The sequence below is a fragment of the Acartia tonsa genome, chromosome 1 (genome assembly GCF_053477335.1).
Source record: "Acartia tonsa isolate MP-2025a chromosome 1, ASM5347733v1, whole genome shotgun sequence".
Lineage (NCBI taxonomy): Eukaryota > Metazoa > Arthropoda > Copepoda > Calanoida > Acartiidae > Acartia > Acartia tonsa.
The window spans coordinates 21433987-21454226 of NC_137260.1; the positions used below are offsets into that span (position 1 = coordinate 21433987).

The 20240-nt window shown below is 32.5% G+C and overlaps 1 protein-coding gene across 1 annotated transcript; it reads right to left on the bottom strand.

The window, feature by feature from the left end:
• Positions 1–674: 674 nt before the first annotated feature.
• LOC145326851 (uncharacterized) lies at positions 675–18436 on the bottom strand. Its single transcript, XM_080170291.1, has 22 exons — positions 18246–18436; positions 17813–17870; positions 17448–17473; positions 16884–16954; positions 16425–16469; positions 16051–16106; positions 14089–14120; positions 13057–13152; positions 11831–11951; positions 11177–11223; positions 10729–10809; positions 9921–9983; positions 8675–8755; positions 7602–7714; positions 6809–6902; positions 6601–6647; positions 5978–6043; positions 5037–5112; positions 4739–4774; positions 2096–2217; positions 1551–1607; positions 675–801 (listed from the first exon to the last, which is right to left on the bottom strand). The coding sequence occupies exons 1-22, from the start codon at positions 18308–18310 to the stop codon at positions 776–778; spliced, it is 1479 nt and encodes a 492-aa protein (XP_080026417.1). The 5' UTR covers positions 18311–18436; the 3' UTR covers positions 675–775.
• Positions 18437–20240: the final 1804 nt, after the last annotated feature.

Here is a 20240-nt window from a genome sequence, read left to right on the forward strand (position 1 = left end):
ATGTTGCTGTATATATTGTAGGATAAATTTTTTTTATTGTAATGTATTTTTTTAAATAAAGTATTTCTGTTTATACTTGTTTATTTGTTTATTTGAAATGAAAAATGTATATAACTTAATCTTTTTATAAAGTAAACAGTATGTCTGTATGACTGTTTAGATTAAGATCTCGTTAGCCACTGGACCAGCCATAGTTCTCCTTTGCAACGATACTTCTCATAGGTCCAGAAAATATTAATTGATAACTATTTTGGCGAGTTGTAAACTAAATATGGACGACCAAAGATAGGAATCCAGTAATAGTTATTTATCGCATCGTATCATAAAAGGCTTTCCGCTTTCGGCACCTCGGGGCTAAAAAAAACTAGTTTTAATCTTATAATTGTACATTTTTATATTCGTAGAAAGCTGGATATAATACGAAGCTAGACATAGTTTTCACAAGCCTCTTTCAAAGATCTCTCAGTGTTGCATATTATACTATTAAATTCATATTTTACCAAAAAAGAAAAACAAATAAACGTACAGAAAATCAATTTTTGGAGTACAAAGATAGTTTATTACATATGTAGAGCTTCAGTATCAGCCGATTAAAATACATTTCCCATAATTTACGGACCGAAAGCAGAGACATTATGAGTTATAGAGTTGCTTCGCATTTCATAGTAAACATGATTTTTAGTAAAGATGCCAAAACATATATTTTTACTATTAGATTATAAATTTGCTTCAAATAAAAAGTCTTTTTGAAATTTGTTGAGATTATTCAATGATTTTAGTTGAAACATATCACACCAGCCGCTAAAAAAAATAAAAATATCATCATATATCTATTTGTTTATTCTTCTTTTTCAAATAAATTCCATATGTATTCTTTCGATTAACTTTTTCAATTCCTTTTTGGTGATTTAAATAAGAGACTTTTACTTTCTGACTTATGGGCGAGGCTGCTATCCATTGACTTTAACGTAAGGTCCAACAATCAAGGAAAACTAAAGGGAGCAGTGTCTCTCCTTTTCTGTTCAAACACCCTGGGTATTAGGTTAAATAACACCCATAAGACAACCAACTCCTTGATTGCACAACCTTTGTCTGTGAGTTGCATCTGTTTTAGACCAAAGCTCTAACTATTAAAGACACGCATCTGACATAGTAGAATTATGGAACCATTTGTAACGTCACAGTAAAGTCACAGTCGCGGGTTTTTGAAGCTTTTACTAATATTGGATTCAATCGTCTATATTTGCCAAGAACTCAGATAGGGAGGGGTTATTGGGCTTTATTACACTAGTCCCCAAAGTTTATGTTAACATTTTCTTATTCGTTGGACTTAACAACTTTGGGGACATTTATTGAATAAGAATATTCATCAAGATGAGTTTCCAAACGTTTAAACCACTAAGTGTAATCTACAGAAGGGGGTAAGTTTATGTATCATCATTTGGTATGTACATCAATTTATCATCCAATGTCCCTTTAGATCCCTGCATATAATTAGCATGGATAATTATGACCAATAGTAGCAAAGTTTGAATATGAAAGATTGTTACTTAATCCAGAAGCAAAGGCCCCATCTGCCTTGTATGGGCACATGCTCAGACTCCCCTCTACAAATAAGATAATTTGATATTAAGGATGACGCAGTAGGTCAAAGCAAGGACGTCTAAGCTTTTAACTTTAGCGCAAGTTGGGGATGTTTAAGTTTTGGGGGGATAAAGAATTCGGTGCTATTTCCCCCTCTCCAAATTTTTATACTCTGGGTAAAATTTTCATGGGGGGTAATTACCTCCTCTAAAATTCTTTTATCGGTGACAACATTTTGACGAAATTAAATTAGTTTGAATTTAAAATGAAAAAAACAAAAATTGAGGGTGGGGGGTTATTTTTTCTATGGGCTATATCTCTAGGTAGGGTGGTGGTACCCTCCCCACAAACAGTTATGTACCTTACCAGGAACTATGAAAAAAAAATACTATAAAGAAGAACCAGCTCAGAGTTTAGCAGCAGACAAACAGACATGCACAGATCCTGTTACATTTGTACAAGAATAAGGATTAAAAATTGTTGCAAAATACGAAAACACAGCGTAATTTACCTGCTCCTGTACAATTAACATCGTACATGCCATACTTTCCATAACGATATCCGTACAAACTGTTATAAGTCGCGTTACCGTCAGCAAACCCTTTACCCCTGCATGTCACTACAGCGTCAGTTCTTTAAAAAAAGAAAAATATATTTGGCAGCTTATACCAACAAATGAATTAATTCGAAAAAAATAATGCAACTATACGTTATTTTTATATGTCGTTAGGGGGCCGGGGGGGGGGGGGGCAACACTTGACGGCCTTTTTTCTGCCCCCCAGATGTTATTATAAATTTATTTCGCTTGTTGACTATACCTTATTCCTGTATGTTGGGTTCGAATCTTTGAATAAACCACATCAAGTAAATATTGAAAGACTAAATGATTAATACTTTAAATGGAGAAATAGTAACAATATATGAATGAACTGTCTGACCCCGTTATTGGTTAGAAAGTGTAAAAATTTTGTTGCTAGTATGATGAGATTGAATCACATGTGACCAAAACTAAACAAAAAATCGTCATAATTCCATTCTAAGTTGGATCGAACATTTTTACTGATTGGTCATCAATGTTAATACATCTATTATTTACTCATTTAATACTTATATTTGCGGAAACTTTTGTTTAATGAAATCTTTCAATTTTTAACATTTACAAAACAGCCTACTTTATTGCATCAAGATCCATGACAGATCTATATAGGAAATAAATGTCTATATATTAGCTCAAGTATTCCAAGTGATAAATGTTTAAAACTCATAGTGGTCCAATAATCCGTAATAAACTTCATTGACCAGAACGATAAGACCCATTATTTTACTGTATGAAGAATAAATACATTATTTTTATTTCATGTTGCTATTTGAATTATATTGAAGTATTAAATTTTTATCCATAAAACAGAAAATTAAAATTTATAATATTGTAAATAAAAAAAACTTAGTTTTTAAATAATTTGATACTAGCGATACATGCGTAATGTGGTCAGATATTGAACTAAAATTTTACAGTTAACTAAACATTTGGATCTACTGCAGTTCACGGTAAAATATTGCTGGTAGGCAATATTTCCAAAAATCTATGAATTTTAAAGGCTGCTAGCTGCCAAACGGCTGAACGTACAGATCATACCCGCACACCATTTTAAGCGGCATAAGAAGGCCTACAAATAATCTGGAATAGCCAAGATCCAATGATGCACAGGGAAAGCTTCACTGAAGAAAAAACGCGTAAAATAGGTCTTTTTCGCGCATTTCGCTGCACTGTGAGATAATTATGCATTATTGATTTATTGCTATTCCAGATTATTTGTAGGCCTTCTTATGCCGCTTAAAACAGTGTGCGGGCATGATCTGTACATTCAGCCGTTTGGCAGCTAGCGGCCTTTAAAATTTATAGATTTTTGGAAATATTGCTTACCAGCAATATTTTACTGTGAACTGCAGTAGATCCAAACATTTTAACCCTTTCAGGACGATAATTTGAAATAATAGTTATTTCTTTCATCGTATTATAAACGGCTTTCCGCGGATATAGAATGTACAATTATAAGATTAAAACCAGTTTTTTTAGCCCAAATAATAGTTATTTCTTTCATCGTATTATAAACGGCTTTCCGTGGATATATAATGTACAATTATAAGATTAAAACCAGTTTTTTTAGCCCCAAGATGCCGAAGGCATGGGCTAAAAAAACTGGTTTTAATCTTATGATTGTACATTTTTATATTCGTAGAAAGCTGGATATAATACGATTCTAGACATAGTTTTTTCGTATGGATGAGAACCGGTTCCTATCCACCGGATTCGAATGAATATGAGAAAAAATATTAAGATTCTAAAATATTTTAAAGAAAGAAATCGTCAGGGAGAAGATAATGGAAGAATAGGGTTAATAGTCAGATTTCAGATAACCAAAAGAAAGTAAAAAAACATTGAATAAACATAGCCAATAGCGAGATAATTATATCGAGCCCGACTCTAGTTTATAACATAACTAGCGGATTCTCTAGGACGTGTTTGTTTATAATTGATTAATTAGTCCTTGATTTCAGACGCTTAAAAAGATACTACTGCTTTGATAAAAGCGTGGCAGTGAGAGTAAGAAGTCAGGGATCTAGAGGGATAATAATGGCCGATAAATTGATGTACATCCCCAATAATAATACACAAATAACCCATCCTATAGATTACATTTAGTGGTTGAAACGTTTGGATTCTAAACTTAGTGAACAAACCAATCAAAATTCAATAAAAGTCTTCAAAGCTATTAAGAATAAGAAAACGTTATTATAAAACTTTGGGGACTAATGTAATAAACAGCCGGGCCTAATGTCACCCCCCCCCCCCCCCCTCCCTGATAAGAAGGGATATGGGACACAATAACTTTTCTTATAAATATTCAGACTGTGAAGGGACTATCAATGCAAATTATACATATAAGGTTACTTATCTCAGCTCTACAAGAAAATCTTTATCACTGCGCGTCGCTAACATAAATCAAAATTATCAATGTAATTAAATTGCGTTGAATGTAGTTCAAAACACGTCACAATTACATATTTTAACTGACGTCACACATTAAACTTTCCGGATATCCATAGACAGCAACCTAATTATAGAATAGGTATGCTCCTGCTAGTATCATACTTATCCCAGGATCCATGGTAAACAGGCAGAAACATCCTACAGAGGCAGGGAATATCAGCCAACATATATTATTATTAAGGTTGTAGTTAAAATGCTGCTGGAATCGATTATTTAAAAACCTAAGAACTTGAAAGGCCGCTAGCTTGTAAAAAATTCGGATCATGGAAAGAAACCGAAGTAGGGGGTTTCGTCGTATTTTCACAGTAGTTCTAACTTACTAATAAGCCTGCTACTTTGTTCTCTTTCCATGATACAAAAATTGTGTAATATTTTGATAGCAATGACTGTATAATCCTGCCTGTCAGTGTCACTCCATCTCACAACATCTCCCTCAACTTGATTTATTCCTCCACTTCGAAAAAAGCCAATTCTTTCTACAAATAAAATTATCAGCTATATAGAATCATATGAAAGCTAGATACAATACGAGAATAGTTATTTATTACATCGTATTATAGACAGCTTTCCGTGAATATTAAAATGAAAAATTATAAACCAGTTTCGTGGTTTCGATGGCCGATGGCCCGGGCTAACAAAATTGGTACTACTTTTAAGATTTGTATTAAAATGATCGTGGAAAGTTGTCTGTTAAACGATGCTAAAGATATTTTTTCATTACGACATAAAACTGTTTTTAATCCAGCGAATATTAATCGATTTCGAAGCCATACATGCAAATTTGTTCAATACAAATAATTTGAGATAATTATAGGAAAATATAAAATCTCCCATTATTTCAGATTAATTATGGAACAGCGTGTTAGATAATTATCTTTAATTGTATGAAAAATTTAGCATTAAAGAATTTGAATTTTCAAAATGAACCAGTATGCAAGCAAGAATGATATATGTACATTATCAGACATGACACTGCCAGACAGATCATATTAAAAGAGTAGCTTCCTTCTAATAATACTAGCGCCTAGCCTTCAGGGCCTTCGCCCTAAGAGGTAATGAGAAGTAAACACATTAATTGTTCTTCAGGCTAAAGAAATATTTTCTTATACAGGAACACAAATCTTCTAATTCGTAAATCGTTAAAAAAAATTATTTTTTTTGTGGGGGTGGGATTGATTCTAACCCTCCATGAAAATAGCTTAAAACCAACACAGGACAAGTATGTATATTCCCCGAAGAGTAGATCCAAATCGGTTCAGTGGTTACTGAGATCTTAAGCTTCAGACGGACAGACAGACAGCGTTCTACTTTGTATTATAGATGACATTTGAAAGAAATTACTGTGGCACTCATTGTGACCATTTCTATTCCAACATCCTGGGAACTTTGTATCGTTACATGGGTTTTCTACAAATAAACAAGCAATTACGTCCTATAACAGTATTCTATCTTTTTATAAAAAATAACAGGATGTCTGTGTGTCCAGCTTGTCCAATATGGTCCTCCTTTTAAGTGAAGCTTGTCATACACCCTGGGAAGGTTCAAAACTATTTTGGGGGTGGGTAAGACCACCCTTCTAGTTTTGCCATGTGATCACACTTTTCAAGAATATTTGCAATACTCATTCCGGCATGATCAATATTACGAAAATTATTAAGCATGTTTTTAGCTATTTTTATATTTTTTTTTACATTTTCCCATATCTTTCGCGTTTTTGCTCAGATTTCAAAGTTTTGTGGATAATCTAGTATAAAATTAGGTTTCCCGTTGCTTTGAGCACCCAGTATGTAATTTACTTTGACCGCCAGTCTGGCAGTCACCATACAATATAAAAAAATATACATATGAGAAAGGTTTCATGATTTTTCCTCCCATGAATCTACTCTTTACTTTAGAAATACTTCTTGTCCATGATTTTTTTGTGCTTCTCTACTTATGGTAAGTTGTCATTCTTGTTATTTTACCTATTGTGCTTATTCTCCATTCGTGACATTCATCAACATCGCAACACCTTTACAGAGTAAAAAAATTAAAGCAAAATTTTCATAATTAGGGTTGTTCCGTCCGTCCATAAATTGAAGAAAACTTTTCAGCTGTTCATATATCCACATATATCCTATATACATTGCCAAGGCCAGGGTTACAGAGAGTAGGTTTATAGCATAAATTCACCTGGTATCAGAATAGCATAACCTCCAGTGTGGCCACCTACAAACACACCTATTTCCTCCTTCATAATTTACACACTCATTTCCTTGACACCAATCTGTAAAATTTAAAATAATGCCTTACATAGTGATATGTTAAAAGTTTGATGAAATTGGTTTGTATTTTCATTCTTAAAAGCCATGTGATACAAGATTAAAGATCCAATTTAAAGCTTTCATGCATAAATTATAGTGTATACTATTAAGATACAACTTTCTGTGGCACTTCCTAAAATGTATGACCAATAACATTAAATACAACATTTTTAGGCACTTCCTGGAATGTATGACCTATAACCGTAATTAACAGGGCTCGGCAGCCCCATGTACTCAGCCTGTTAGCCTCAGGTAAATCAACACCTGTCAATTCAAAAACAGCTGGAAGTCATAACCTGACCCAAATATGACAATTCCTCTTTTTTTTTTTTTTTATTCTAAGGCATTCAAACAGGTTTGAATTTGAGGCTTCGCAGCTGTCAAGCATAGTTAAATTATCTTGTGTAATTGACCCACTGATAACTCACACACAGTTTTCATATGCCATATCTATAAGCCAAGGCATTACCCGTACTCTACTCTCTAACAGAAATCAAAGTGAATACATATATACCAAGCCGCAAAATGTTGTCTCTATTGTTTTGCGTATCATATTTGATAACTTTTATAAATTGATTTTGATAAGTCTGGATAGATAATTCGAAAAACATAAGCTTGCATAATATATGATTATTGAATATGGTTTACTAAATTCTACTTACTCCCTGCACACTCATCATAGTCTGAACAGCCTTCCCAAGGTACAAAATAGGCATAGCCTCGCATACAATTACATCTGAAGCTTCCGATAGTATTTACACAATTAGTATTGCGCCTAAAAAAATATTTCACTTACCGAGCAGAAAACCTATTTTAAGATGTTTTTATTTTATTTTTTGTATTATAACTTTCTTTTTTTTCTTTGCCATAGCGTAAAAATGGAAACAGCTTATATATAGTGTCTCCAAAAAGTGAACAAATGTTCTAGCGTTTTGCCGATTGACGTAATATTCCATTTTAATAATACGTCAATCAGGCTAGTTCAGCCAAGCGTTGTAACATTTGTCCACTTTTTTGAGACACTATAAGCTGCTTCATAAAATTGAAGTATTTTTTATTACTAGCGGCTTTGCCCCTAGCCTCTAGGGGCTTTGCCCCAAGAGGTTTAATCAAACCAATTTTTAATGTTTTAGATTTAAAAGATAAATAAAATAAAAAAAATGGGGGGGGGGGTGTTGAGGGGGGGGATTTTTCATTTTTTGGGGGGGTTGGGGGTGTCCCACCCCCCCAGAAAATAGTTATAAACCTTCCCGGGACCTATGAGAAGCTACCCTGTAAAGGAGAACCCGATCGGTTCAGCGGTTGGCGAGATCCTTCGCTACAAACAAACAGACAGACAGACAGACAGACAGACAGACAAACAAACAGACAGACTAACAGACAGACAGACATCGTTCTACTTTGTATTATAGATTATGAGCAGATAGCTCTCTATAGTGCCCCAGCAAAATGGGGATAGATGTCAAAGTTTTTGGCCTGCCTATTTTATTGACGTAGGAAAATAACCTATACTCCATCTCTTTTCTAAGGGTTTCTTTCCCCCTTTCCTTTCTCTTTCCCTCTAATATGACGTCAATAGAAAAGTTCAAAAGCGGTTACATCTATCCCCATTTTCCTAGGACACTAAACACAGCTACAATGAGCAGTTTATTGTATTATCCATACCATTAAATTTGTTTTATAATTATGTAATGCCTTACCCATCCCTTAATTTTGAAAATTATTTGAAGCTTACCCACAATAATATTTTCCATGTTGTCCATGATCCAGACATTCATTAATATCTTCACAATAATTCGGTCCATTAGGATTTTCACTGAATTAAATAATAGTTGTGCATCACATCGTATTATAAGCAGCGTTTCGCGGATATAAAATGTACAATTATAAGATTAAAACGAAGGCACGGGCTATTAATAATCGATTTGGAAGCCACCCTGGAAAAAGCTTTGATATTTTAATAATGTTGTAAATCAGCATGTTCATAAAATGGTCGCGTATCAACTATTTATTGTTGTAAATCTTGAATTTAACATGCACTAAAAATCAAATAAGTTCATATTTCATAATTTATATCAAACTGAGACATAAAGTTTTACAAATATATTATCCTGTAAACTTTATACTATTTGTATGTCCAGTAAAATCTCGTAAATTGTTCAACTGTGATGGTGTAACGGACAGACCTATATTAAGAATTGTTGCGCTCTTTCTATTAATAATGTGCTTGTAAATATATCTTTCTATAATTAATAACCATGATATAAATATTGTATAGCTATTGAGTTGTTGATTCTTTCCACTAAAATGTATATAGGGAAGGAATCCATTATTATCGTACTTAACCCATCCTAATGATATAAATATAGAATTTTTTATGTTGATCTCTCCCTCCCCCCCCCCCACCCAAAAAAAATATATATATATAAGGGGAAGGAATCTATTATTATCATAATTAACACAATCTAATTCTCTAGATAATAATTTAAAACTTTTGAATATAACCTCTGCGTTATTGTGAATAGAAGCGAAGCTTTTCTACAGTTGAAACAAAGTAACGTCCGTCCGTCGTGTCCGCTGTTTGCGCCGGTTACGCTAGAATGGCACAATCATTAAAAGATTTTGCTTAAGGCGAACAATACTCCTCTTTGAATTTGTTTTAAGATATCCATGTAATAAAGTAACAGGATGTCTGTTTGTTTGTCTGTACCGAAGGATCTCGCTAACCGCTGAACCGATCGGGTTCTCCTTAACAGGATAGCTTCTCATAGGTCCCGGGAAGGTTTATAACTATTTTGGGGGAGGGTACCACGACACTTCCAAGAGAAATCACAAAAAAATGGAATTTGTTTTACGTAGAGACTTGAACGCAACATATAAATGTTACGCAGAGACTTAAACGCAACATAGAAATAATACGTATTAAAAAAACACATTTAAATTGCCACTAGAGGCCTCCATATAGAAAAAAAAGTACTTACAAACAATAAAATCCATCTAAACAATCATCATCATTTACACAATATTCCTCTAAGTGGCCACATCTATAATACAAATTGAAAATTCATCAAAAGACAAGTGTTACTAAATAAAAGTTCAGGCAGCTAAAAACTTTCTTAATGCTAATTTAAATAAAAGGCAAAGGTGCCTAATTTTGACAATAAGTTGATTTGACAATCAATGTATCACTACTTGGATGTTGCACCAGATTTTCATATCCTTATAATAAAGTAACAGGATGTTTGTCTGTGTGTTTGTACCGAAGAATCTCGCTAACCGCTCAACCGATCGGGTTCTCCTTAACAGGGTAGATTCTCATATGTCCCGGGAAGGTTTATAACTATTTTGGGGGAGGGTACCACCACCCTCCCTAGAGAAATAAAATTTTCTAAAAATTTCCCAATTTTTGAAAGAGAGTTCAACGAAAAATAAACATCAAACGTAATTTTTATTTAACTTTTTCTTTTAAAATCTAAAATAAGAATTTGAATTATTAAATTCGACTCTCTCCTCCTCAAGTGCCCCTAGAGGCCTCTAGGGGGCGTAGCCGCTAGTACTCTAATAAAGTGATGCAGGAATTGAGGGAAGGAACCATAGCCAGATAACAATTCATTCCCTCTATTTCCCATCCCCTCCCCTCCAACTGGATGAACGAACTGACCAATACATTAGCAAGATAAATTGACGATAAATTTTCACCAGTCAATATATCCACGCATATCTTATATCCATTGATACATAAACTGACAACTTGTATAGCATTTATGCTCTTAAAACATATTGTTGTACCTGTTATACAAATTGTTACAAGGTCTGTAGCAACACATATCAGATGCATTGTAGAATCCAACTTGGGCTGGATACAACTTCCTAAAATAAACAGCAACTAAAATTCAGCAATTTCGATTAGAAGCTTTTTATAGTGCATATTAGAGATGACGTCATACTGGCCTACCATTAATCAATACTGACTTGCCATTGGTCAATTAAGATGTATACTGGATAGCCATTGGTGATTTAGTCTATGTATTTGGCATTTGCCTATCATTGGTCATTTGTATTGTATGAGGTAATTTTTCATAGGCATTAGTTTAACAATTAGAGCTTAGTTTGATCAAATAGTACAATGTTTTTTTGGTTTAACTATAAATTGACTGTAAGTATTTACCTTCTCAAAATATTTATAAAAAATTGGCAGGTAGTGTTGCAACTTGATTATTTAAAAATTTACTCTTACGTAGAAAAATATGTAGTATCAGTGCAGCTCTCTCCACAAATAAGACCCTTAAAATATATTTCTATTGATTTGAATTATGTTTAACAGAGGAACGATAGCGTCAGGGCTTGGTAGCCGCGCCTCAGCCGCGAATAACGCTTAAATTAAAACCCACTTGTGTGCAAAAAGATACTACAAAAAGATATATTGTCTGTTTAGGAACAGATTTAGACATCCAACTGAATTGTAAAGATTTTGCATGACTATTTCACTGAGCCGCACAAGCGGCTGAAGCGAGGCTGCCGAGCCCTGGTTTTCCTGTATAAATTGTCTATGCAAAAAATAACGTTTTTACAATTTCTTTTCTTAATATCTAACATATTAAGTTAAAATTTAAATCGATCATTTTACTCTTTCTTAATTCTTTTTCAAATTTTATATCCTCCTTGAAGATTATAAAAAATCATAACATTTTACATGCACTCATATTCCAATTATTGCCAGACTGACAGACATATTGACAACTTTTATTTGGAATAGGTCATTAAAATTATTGTGTCCTTAATTTTAATTATTTAATGGATATTGATTTTGTATGTATACTGTATAGCCTTTTTTTTGAACTTTTACTGTTTCTGCTCATTGTATAAATGCTGTTTTAAACATAAACCTTACCTCATGGCAAGTTTCATTTCCGAAGCAGTTACCCTCTCCCTCAGCACATGGAGTTTCTTCAGAACACTTGGGTTCACAACAATCATCATTGGCATCCCAGCGCCCTCCCACTGGGTGATACCTATCGATGTTAAAAATGGTTCCTACTGCTACAATGCAATTTAAGGTGCTCGACATTAATAGTTGAGGGGATGCCTTGGCCAAAAAACAGGTGCAACTCATTGCCAGACACAGATAGGACTTCTCATACAAAGGTCTTTATAGAGTTGGTTGTCTGTGGGTGTCACTTAATCTAATACCCCGGGTGTTTGGACAGAAAAGGAGACCTTTGGCTCCCATTAGTTATCCTGGGTTGTTGGACCTAGTATTTGAGTGTCATGGACAGTAATGATGTAATTGAATACTGCGTGATACCTACAACTTGTGATCCAGTGTGGTCCAGCTTCATTAAAATGTATCAAATGTGTGTTTCCACAATAAGAGTAATAAATATAGATGTTTAACCCAGACAACTACCTGGCCCTAGTCTTGGTGACATTTTTCGACTGCTAGAAAGCTGCTCTCTGGTCTTTTGTAGTGACTTGGCTGTGTTTTACACATAAAGGATTTATTCATAAGAGTTTTATCTCCAGTGTTGTTCTATTTTTTAAGGTCCAATGTTAAATATAAAAGATCCGAAATACTTTTTATTTCGCTATTTAAAGGCAATAAATGTAAAGTGTATCCTAAAACTGCTAACTGATCTAAACCTGCAAGAGACTCTATGTACCGCAATAATTGACATTATACTTGGTTATGGGTTATGATAAATTGTTACAACATTTCATAATTGAGTGCTAGTATCCTGTAGCTTTTAAGGTAAGAAGAAACAAGGCTCTAACAATAAACATTATGTAAGTTATTGGCAATACTTAAATAAATTGAACAGGATCTGTGTACCTAAGAATCTTACTAACTTCTAAACCGATATGGTTGTCCTTTTCAGCGTAGCTTCACATACATATTTCCTGGTAAGGTTTATAGCTATTTTAGAGGAGGGTCTTACCAGCCTTCCAAGAGCAATCATCCAATAAATGCCCTCCCTCCAAAAATAAAAAATTTAAAATTGAAAGTATGGAGTCTATAACCTACCCCCCTCAAGTAGGGGGCACTTCAAGTACCACCAGAACCATCTAGGGATTTCTGCTACTACAAAATGAAGAAATATACCAGGCAATATAACTTACTTAAGGCAGTTATTATTTCCGCAGACAAGAGTGCCTGCACAGTCCTCATCTTCATTACAATCTCCTTCTCCTTCATTGCAGCGACTCCCATAGCTTCTACAAGAGCAAATAAATTTGCTGATCAAGTTAGCAAGTATTCAGGAAACAACAGAAGCATTCAGTTTCAAGTTTTAGAGTTCTAATATTATGTACATACGTAATGTACAGAGCAAAGCTCTCAGTTAAGTAATGTCTGTTATCTATTTTAGCGCAAATTCCTTTGAATAAGCAGTCTAGTCAAATGTACCATCTACAAACTTTGAATAATATCTTTCTTCTTTAAAGAATTTAATACATTTTTAAAGGTATTTATACAACTATTTCTAAAGGAAAGTTATTGGTTTACCATAAAACAAATTCGGATACATAAATAAACAAGATGACAACATCCATAAGTAGCGAAGCAAAAAATTCGTAGGAATACAGGTGAAAAATCACGTATTTGTATATTTTTAGATATTGGTATTTTTTAGTTTGACTGATAGACTGATAAATGCCTAACCCCTGCGGAGGGCTTATTTGTATATTCATATCTTAAGCTAACCTAACCTGTATAAGAATACCTAATTAAATTAATATTTTAACACTCCTGTGTTTGCCTACTCCGACGTTTGGGACTTCTGCGTTTGTCCTGGAACTGTTAGGAACTGATGTATAGAGTAGATTCCCTACTAAAAATTATCATTGTTTGATGTTTTACAGGACTTATTAAGTCCTGGTCACAAAGAAAGTTTCTTTCCATTTTAACATTTTTTTAATAGCATATTCAATAGTTGTCAGCTTAAAGTAATCCTGCAGGAAATTCACCGTTCTATATGCTGAAAGACTGCCACAAGTAGACCCAATACCCCAAATGTAATTTAAAGACGCCTATATTTTTTTGTTATTGAAGATGGAGGATTAAAATTTGGGGTACTGGGTCTACTTGTGGCAGTCTTTCAACAGTATTTCCTGCAGGCTTCCTTTAACTATATCAAACAAGGTCTCAGTTACCTGTGACAGCAATTTTCAGCTCCTCTACATATCTAAATTATTAGATTAGATTAGATTTATTATTCTTGGGTGTAAATACATAGAAAAAAAACAACAAAATAATAAATGAATATTATATACATTTATATATACAGTCAAATTTTATTGATATGGTTAATTTATAAAAAAAATTTTCTTCCCAAATGGCAGTTTCCTAAAAACTAGGAAGTATGCAGTAATGTGTTTTCACACATTGTTTTCATACAGGCCATATAGATAAGACAAAAAAATAGAAAAAAGATAATAAGCAATAAATAAAATCATATTGGAGAGGAAAGAATGATAATAGGAAGGATTGATTAGGGCATACAAGTCTCACATCATTATTGCAATAATAGAAATTTTAAAAAAACATTTCAACAAATAGATTTTGATTGATTTATCAGATTTCAAACAATATTGAAAAGAAATATAATTTTATCTACATTCTTGACATAATGGGTTGTTACACACTAAGTTAAGCTTGATAACAAAGATTCTTTTAGATTTTTTATAAATTTTTTTCTTGATTGATTGTGGGTTAATAAATCATTATTACAATGGTTATTCCATAATTCTTGAAAATGATACTTAGGAAATCTTTCAATAGATTTAAACTTCGGTTTTTTAACATCAAACATATTAGAGTTTCTAAGATTTCTGGTATGTAATTGATTACGGCGAAGCCATGTACCTTGAAAGGAACTTGGTAGCTTACTGTTTATAAAATCATACATAAATAATAATTTCAAATAATTAGCCGATTCATGTAAAGGAAGGACATTCATTTTTTTAAATAAAGGCATTGTGTGTGAGATGTGTTTCTTACTAAAAACAATTCTTATTGCCTTTTTTTGCAATTTAATTAATGGTTCCATAGTAGATTTAAGACCACAACTCCAGGCAGGTAAACAGTAAAGTAAATGACTATTTATAAGTGAGTGAAAAAGCATTTTTTTGCTATCTAAATTCAGTATATGTTTAGCTCTATTTATAAGAAATAAGGAACTAGAAATCTTTTTACGCAAATGTTCTACATGATATTTAAAATTTAAAGAAGGATCTATAAATACACCTAGGAATTTAATTGCAGGAATATTGCTACTTGAATTGACATAATTTAAGATTTTTATTTTCTCAGGATCAAACTCATTTTCATTGTTAAAGTTTAGCTTAATATTAAGAGCATTCCAATCAATAGTATTTTCATTTTTATTAAATATCATGATTTTAGTTTTATCAGGATTTAAGCTCATTTGATTACTCCTAAACCAATCGGATTTCTTTTTAAGTTCATTGTTTAATTTCAGTTTAATCTCTGTAAAGTTTTTACCAGAAATTAAAAAATTACTGTCATCAGCAAATAATAGGGTAAATAAATCAGTACAGTTTTTAAGATCATTTATGTAGATTAAAAATAGAATTGGTCCTAAAATAGAGCCCTGTGGGACACCTCTATCTATGTTCATCTTTGTTGAGTCAGTATTGTTTACATGTACAAATTGCTGTCTATTACTTAAATAATTTTTAAACCATTCAAGTTCAACGCCATTAATGCCAATTTTTGACAACTTTTTAATTAAAATAGAGTGTGGAATTGTATCAAAACATTTTGCATTATGTATAAAAATGAGTTTAATTCATCTATATTTCAACTTTACGCCTAGGCCCGGGATGAGATAAAAAATTATCCTTAAACCTTTTCTTATTTTTGGATTTCTTGACAACCAAAACCCAACCTCCCTTATTGATATTCAAATCAATAACGTTTTGTTAGCAACTCCGGGGGTTCCAAACCTGTAGGGTACCAATTCCTGACCATTTACTTAACCTATGAAAACCATAAAACCTTTATCAGTGGCACGTATTTAATTAATATCTGGAAACTGTCCACAAAATATACCAATGGACAACCTATTACTTTTGTAAAATACGAAATCTTACCATGTCAATATTCTCCAATTGATCAACATCAAAATAAATCTTCAAAGAAGAGGTGGCTTAAAATAATAAGGTTGACAATATAATCAAAAATAATTTATTGGAAAAAAATACAAATTCTTTTGTTTTACTTTTATTTATATTTTTGTAGCATGACTGATAGACTGACGGAACAAGTAAATTATACACTGGATGTTGACTGCTATAGGGAATCTACACAAAAAAATCAGCCGTCTATCTTAAATATTTAGAAGCTAACATTATGGACTGACAGACTGGCAAAGAGATAAAGTAAATTATAGAGTAGCTGCGCTTCAAATAGATTGAAACCACAAATCATCTAATTTGCTAGATTATCATATTTGTTTATTTTATACTTGGATTTTCCAGGAATGGTAGGTTGGCAAGCTGGCAGCCTTTGTCTACAATAAGGTACAATACATAAGTAGTTAAAATATGTGGTTTTACTGACTGTTTACCTGTTGTTGACTTTTGTAAAATAATGTGGATGTGATTGTGCACAACAAAAAATGGAAAAAAATAAAAATTGGAGACATTGAAATTTTTATATAAAAGTATTCAGGATATCTAGAGGCCTCTAGGGGCGTATCCGCTAGTCCTTATATAAAAGTAACAGGATGCCTGTCTGAACCGAAGTATTTTGATTACCCCTGAACTGATATAATTCTCCTTTACAACGGTTTATAACTATTTTGGGGGAGGATACCATCAAATTCAATAACCCCCCCCCCCAATTTTTTTACTTTTTCTTTTTAAAACTAAAATGAAAAATTAGGAGGTTGTATTTTATTGAAGCTTCACTACTAATAACTTACTTGGATAGTAAAAATAAAAACTGTTACAATTTGGATTAATTTGACATCTTTGGCCACATTGTAAAATATGCCTAAATAATTTTTATCAATTTACAGTTTCACCTATTTTTAGGTAATTTTATCGATGATTTATTAAAAATTTCTTATAAAAATTAAAATATTTTGATGATAAAAGGTTTTGTAGCAAATTTTAAAATGTCATTTTATCGTATGAATTTTAATATTCCATTCATAAACAACAGAAATATACCATTAGATATTCATTAAAGACAGAGCAAGGGAGGCTAAGTTTGCTAGAACACGCTTGTGTGTGTGTGTAATTACAGTTATTTATCGCATCGTATTATAAACAGCTTTCCGCAGCCGATATAGAAATGTACATTGTACGATTATAAGATAAAAACCAGATTAAAAAGTGGTTTTAATATTATGATTGTACATTTTTGTATTGGTAGAAAACTGGATATAATACGATACGATAAATGATTTTTCAGTGTGAATTAGAAACTGTTCTAATTCAGCAGATATTAATCGGTTCCGAAGCCATACTGGAAATAATATTACCTTGCTTTCTTCATCTCGAAACGGTACTAAAGTCAACAAGACAAAAAAACTTTAAATGAAAATATTTTTTAAATATGCATTAAACCATCCCATTATATAAAGTGGTAAGCTTTTTTGTCTTTAGCAAAGGATCTCCCTCACCGCTGAACTGATGTGGTTCTCCTTTTCAGTGCACTTTTTATAGTTCCAAGAAATGTTTTTTGGGGAGGGTATTAAAAATGGGGCGGGGGGGGGGAGGTGGACTTTAAACCCCCTCCCACCTTGAAGGCCCCTAAAGACTTCTATGGGCGTAGCCTCTAGTAAATAATAAACTAATAATCTAAGGTTTAAGCATATAGAGTTTTTAAATCTTAGTTTTTATGTTCCTGTTCAAAATTAGTACCAGAAATATTCTTGGTAACCTCATATCTTGTCTGTTTGCAGCTAAAATTAGAAATGTGAGAGAAATAACAAAAGTGCAGTAAAATAATTTTTATCTATTTTAAAAAAACAATTAAGTGGGTATATAATGATATAGACATCCAAGCTATTCCTATGTCTTATAAGCTATTCCTACGTCCAAGCTTCTCATTTATATTTTTGATTAGCGGGGTGGGAAGGAAAAAATCTCATAGGTTTGGTATATTCAACTTGAATATTTCCAGGTTTTTATAGGGGGAGAGCGGGAATTCCCATTAGTTTGGGAGGGAGATTAACATACCTACCCCCCTAAAAATGTTTTCCCGGGGGTTTGTTAACATGGAAGGGTCAAGTAATCTTATATCCCCCCAGCCCTGTAATAAAAAATTTTATAATTACCTGGAACTTTCAAATAGAACAACAATGAGGAGAAAAAACAATTTGCCTCGATAAAAATTGCCCATTACTCAGCTCTGTTGGTATTCACAAACTAAATACCAACTATTTGCAATTTGTATTTTTTGATTTTACTCATATATGCACTGTTAAATATATTTTTTGTTATGTTTTTGTGCCTTTTTTAAGTTGGGTGTGTTTTAATCCATGTAACTTGAATAACTGAACCATCTGGACAATAATAGTTAATAGCTTCTATGGGTCTTATTAGAACATTTTCTGAGAATGGGGGGTCATTTTTTACCTCCCAACAACAAATTTTTTCGTAAGAACTTTTTTGACCAGAAGTATTTTCTTTGTGGGAGGGAGGGGATATCTAACCCCAAAATATTTTTAAATTTTTTTTATCAAAACAAAAAGAGGACCCCTACAGTCTAGACCTCTTGGAGCAGAACTCTAGGATGCTAAATGCGCAACCATAAAGCACTTAAATCATGTATCGTTAACTGCAAAATCTTTTTTACAGTAAAATTTTCCATATTGATTCCATATTAATGATGATATGACAACCGTATTAAGACTGTCAATTTTATTTATGCATTCATTTATATCAATATCTACTAATAAATTGAACCTTAAAAATAGCAATGAAGTTAATAAAAAATATAATTGGTTTATTGAAAGTTTAAATTGACTTAAAGTTACAATCTTCATTCTATCTTAATATAAAATTACCAATATGCTTGTCTGTAGTTAAAGATCATGCTAACTTCTATTTTAAAGAATCTCCGAAGAAAAATCTCCATTAGAAAAAATATTTTTAACCTTTTCTTTTAAAACAGAAAATTGAAAGTGGAGGGTTAGCTCAAGTGTCCCTAGAGGCCTCAGGGGGCTAAGCCGCTTGTAGATTTAATTTTACTTCGATGAGAAGTAAATAGGTATTTTGTATTTTGGTCATAGAATAATACTTATTGTTTCAGTTCACATAAATTTGTTAAAAATGAAATATATCTGTTCTAATACATAAATTACAATGGCGTGCACAGGGTTTTGCAGGGGGAGTGCTCAAAGGTTGCGAGTTTTAGAAAGTTATATTACAGAAAACAAGAGTGGTGGGTAAACAATACATATTCTTAATAGACAAAGAATGACGTGCGAAGCCTGCAAACTCTCCCCCCCCCCCCTTGATTTCTTAAGGGGGTGTATCAGGGGTGAAGACCCTTGTAAATGAGGATCCAACCCCTTTATTTTTCCGTCACCCTTCTTCAAGACTATATATATAGATATAAATATATTTAAAATTTTGTAATTATTGATATCAGTCTTTATGTTAATAAATTGCTAAAACATAAAAAAGCTAACTTCGTTCTAAGTTTCCTGTTTTACTCAAAAGATTAAATAAACGAAAAAGAATATATAAGTTTTTAGTATACTTATCTTTAGATTTTATAAAAACTAGAGTAATAATTCATAATTATTTGTTCATGTGTTTTTTAATATTTTGACGTAGTTTATTTTAGTAATATAGAATATATGTGAATATTATGACAGGGGGAAATTGACGTCAATTTTGGTTGCTAACATTGAACTTATTTATTGGTCAGTTGGTTCATCGAGTACTATTATGGGAGGGATGAGGTAAAGGGGTTGGGTGGGGTGTATCGTTATTTGAGTCCGATGCTACTTACACTTTTTTAGAGAATATGAAAATCTGGTGTAACATCCAAGCCAATATATCCTTTATTTTAGTCCTTGTTCAAAAAAGATAATCACACAACGACGACATTTGTATAGTGGAGTGTGAGCGCGGCATTGTTGAAGGTCTGCGCTCAGACACGTAATCCCAGCTTCAAAGAAAAAATAAAGTGAAAAATTTTCTACATCTTGTGTATAATTTTTAGATAGTTATTTTTTTTTTTCGTTATAATATTAGAATTCAAGCCCTATTACTAAACATTGCTGTATTTTACATTTAATACATTAAATGAAATAATTAAT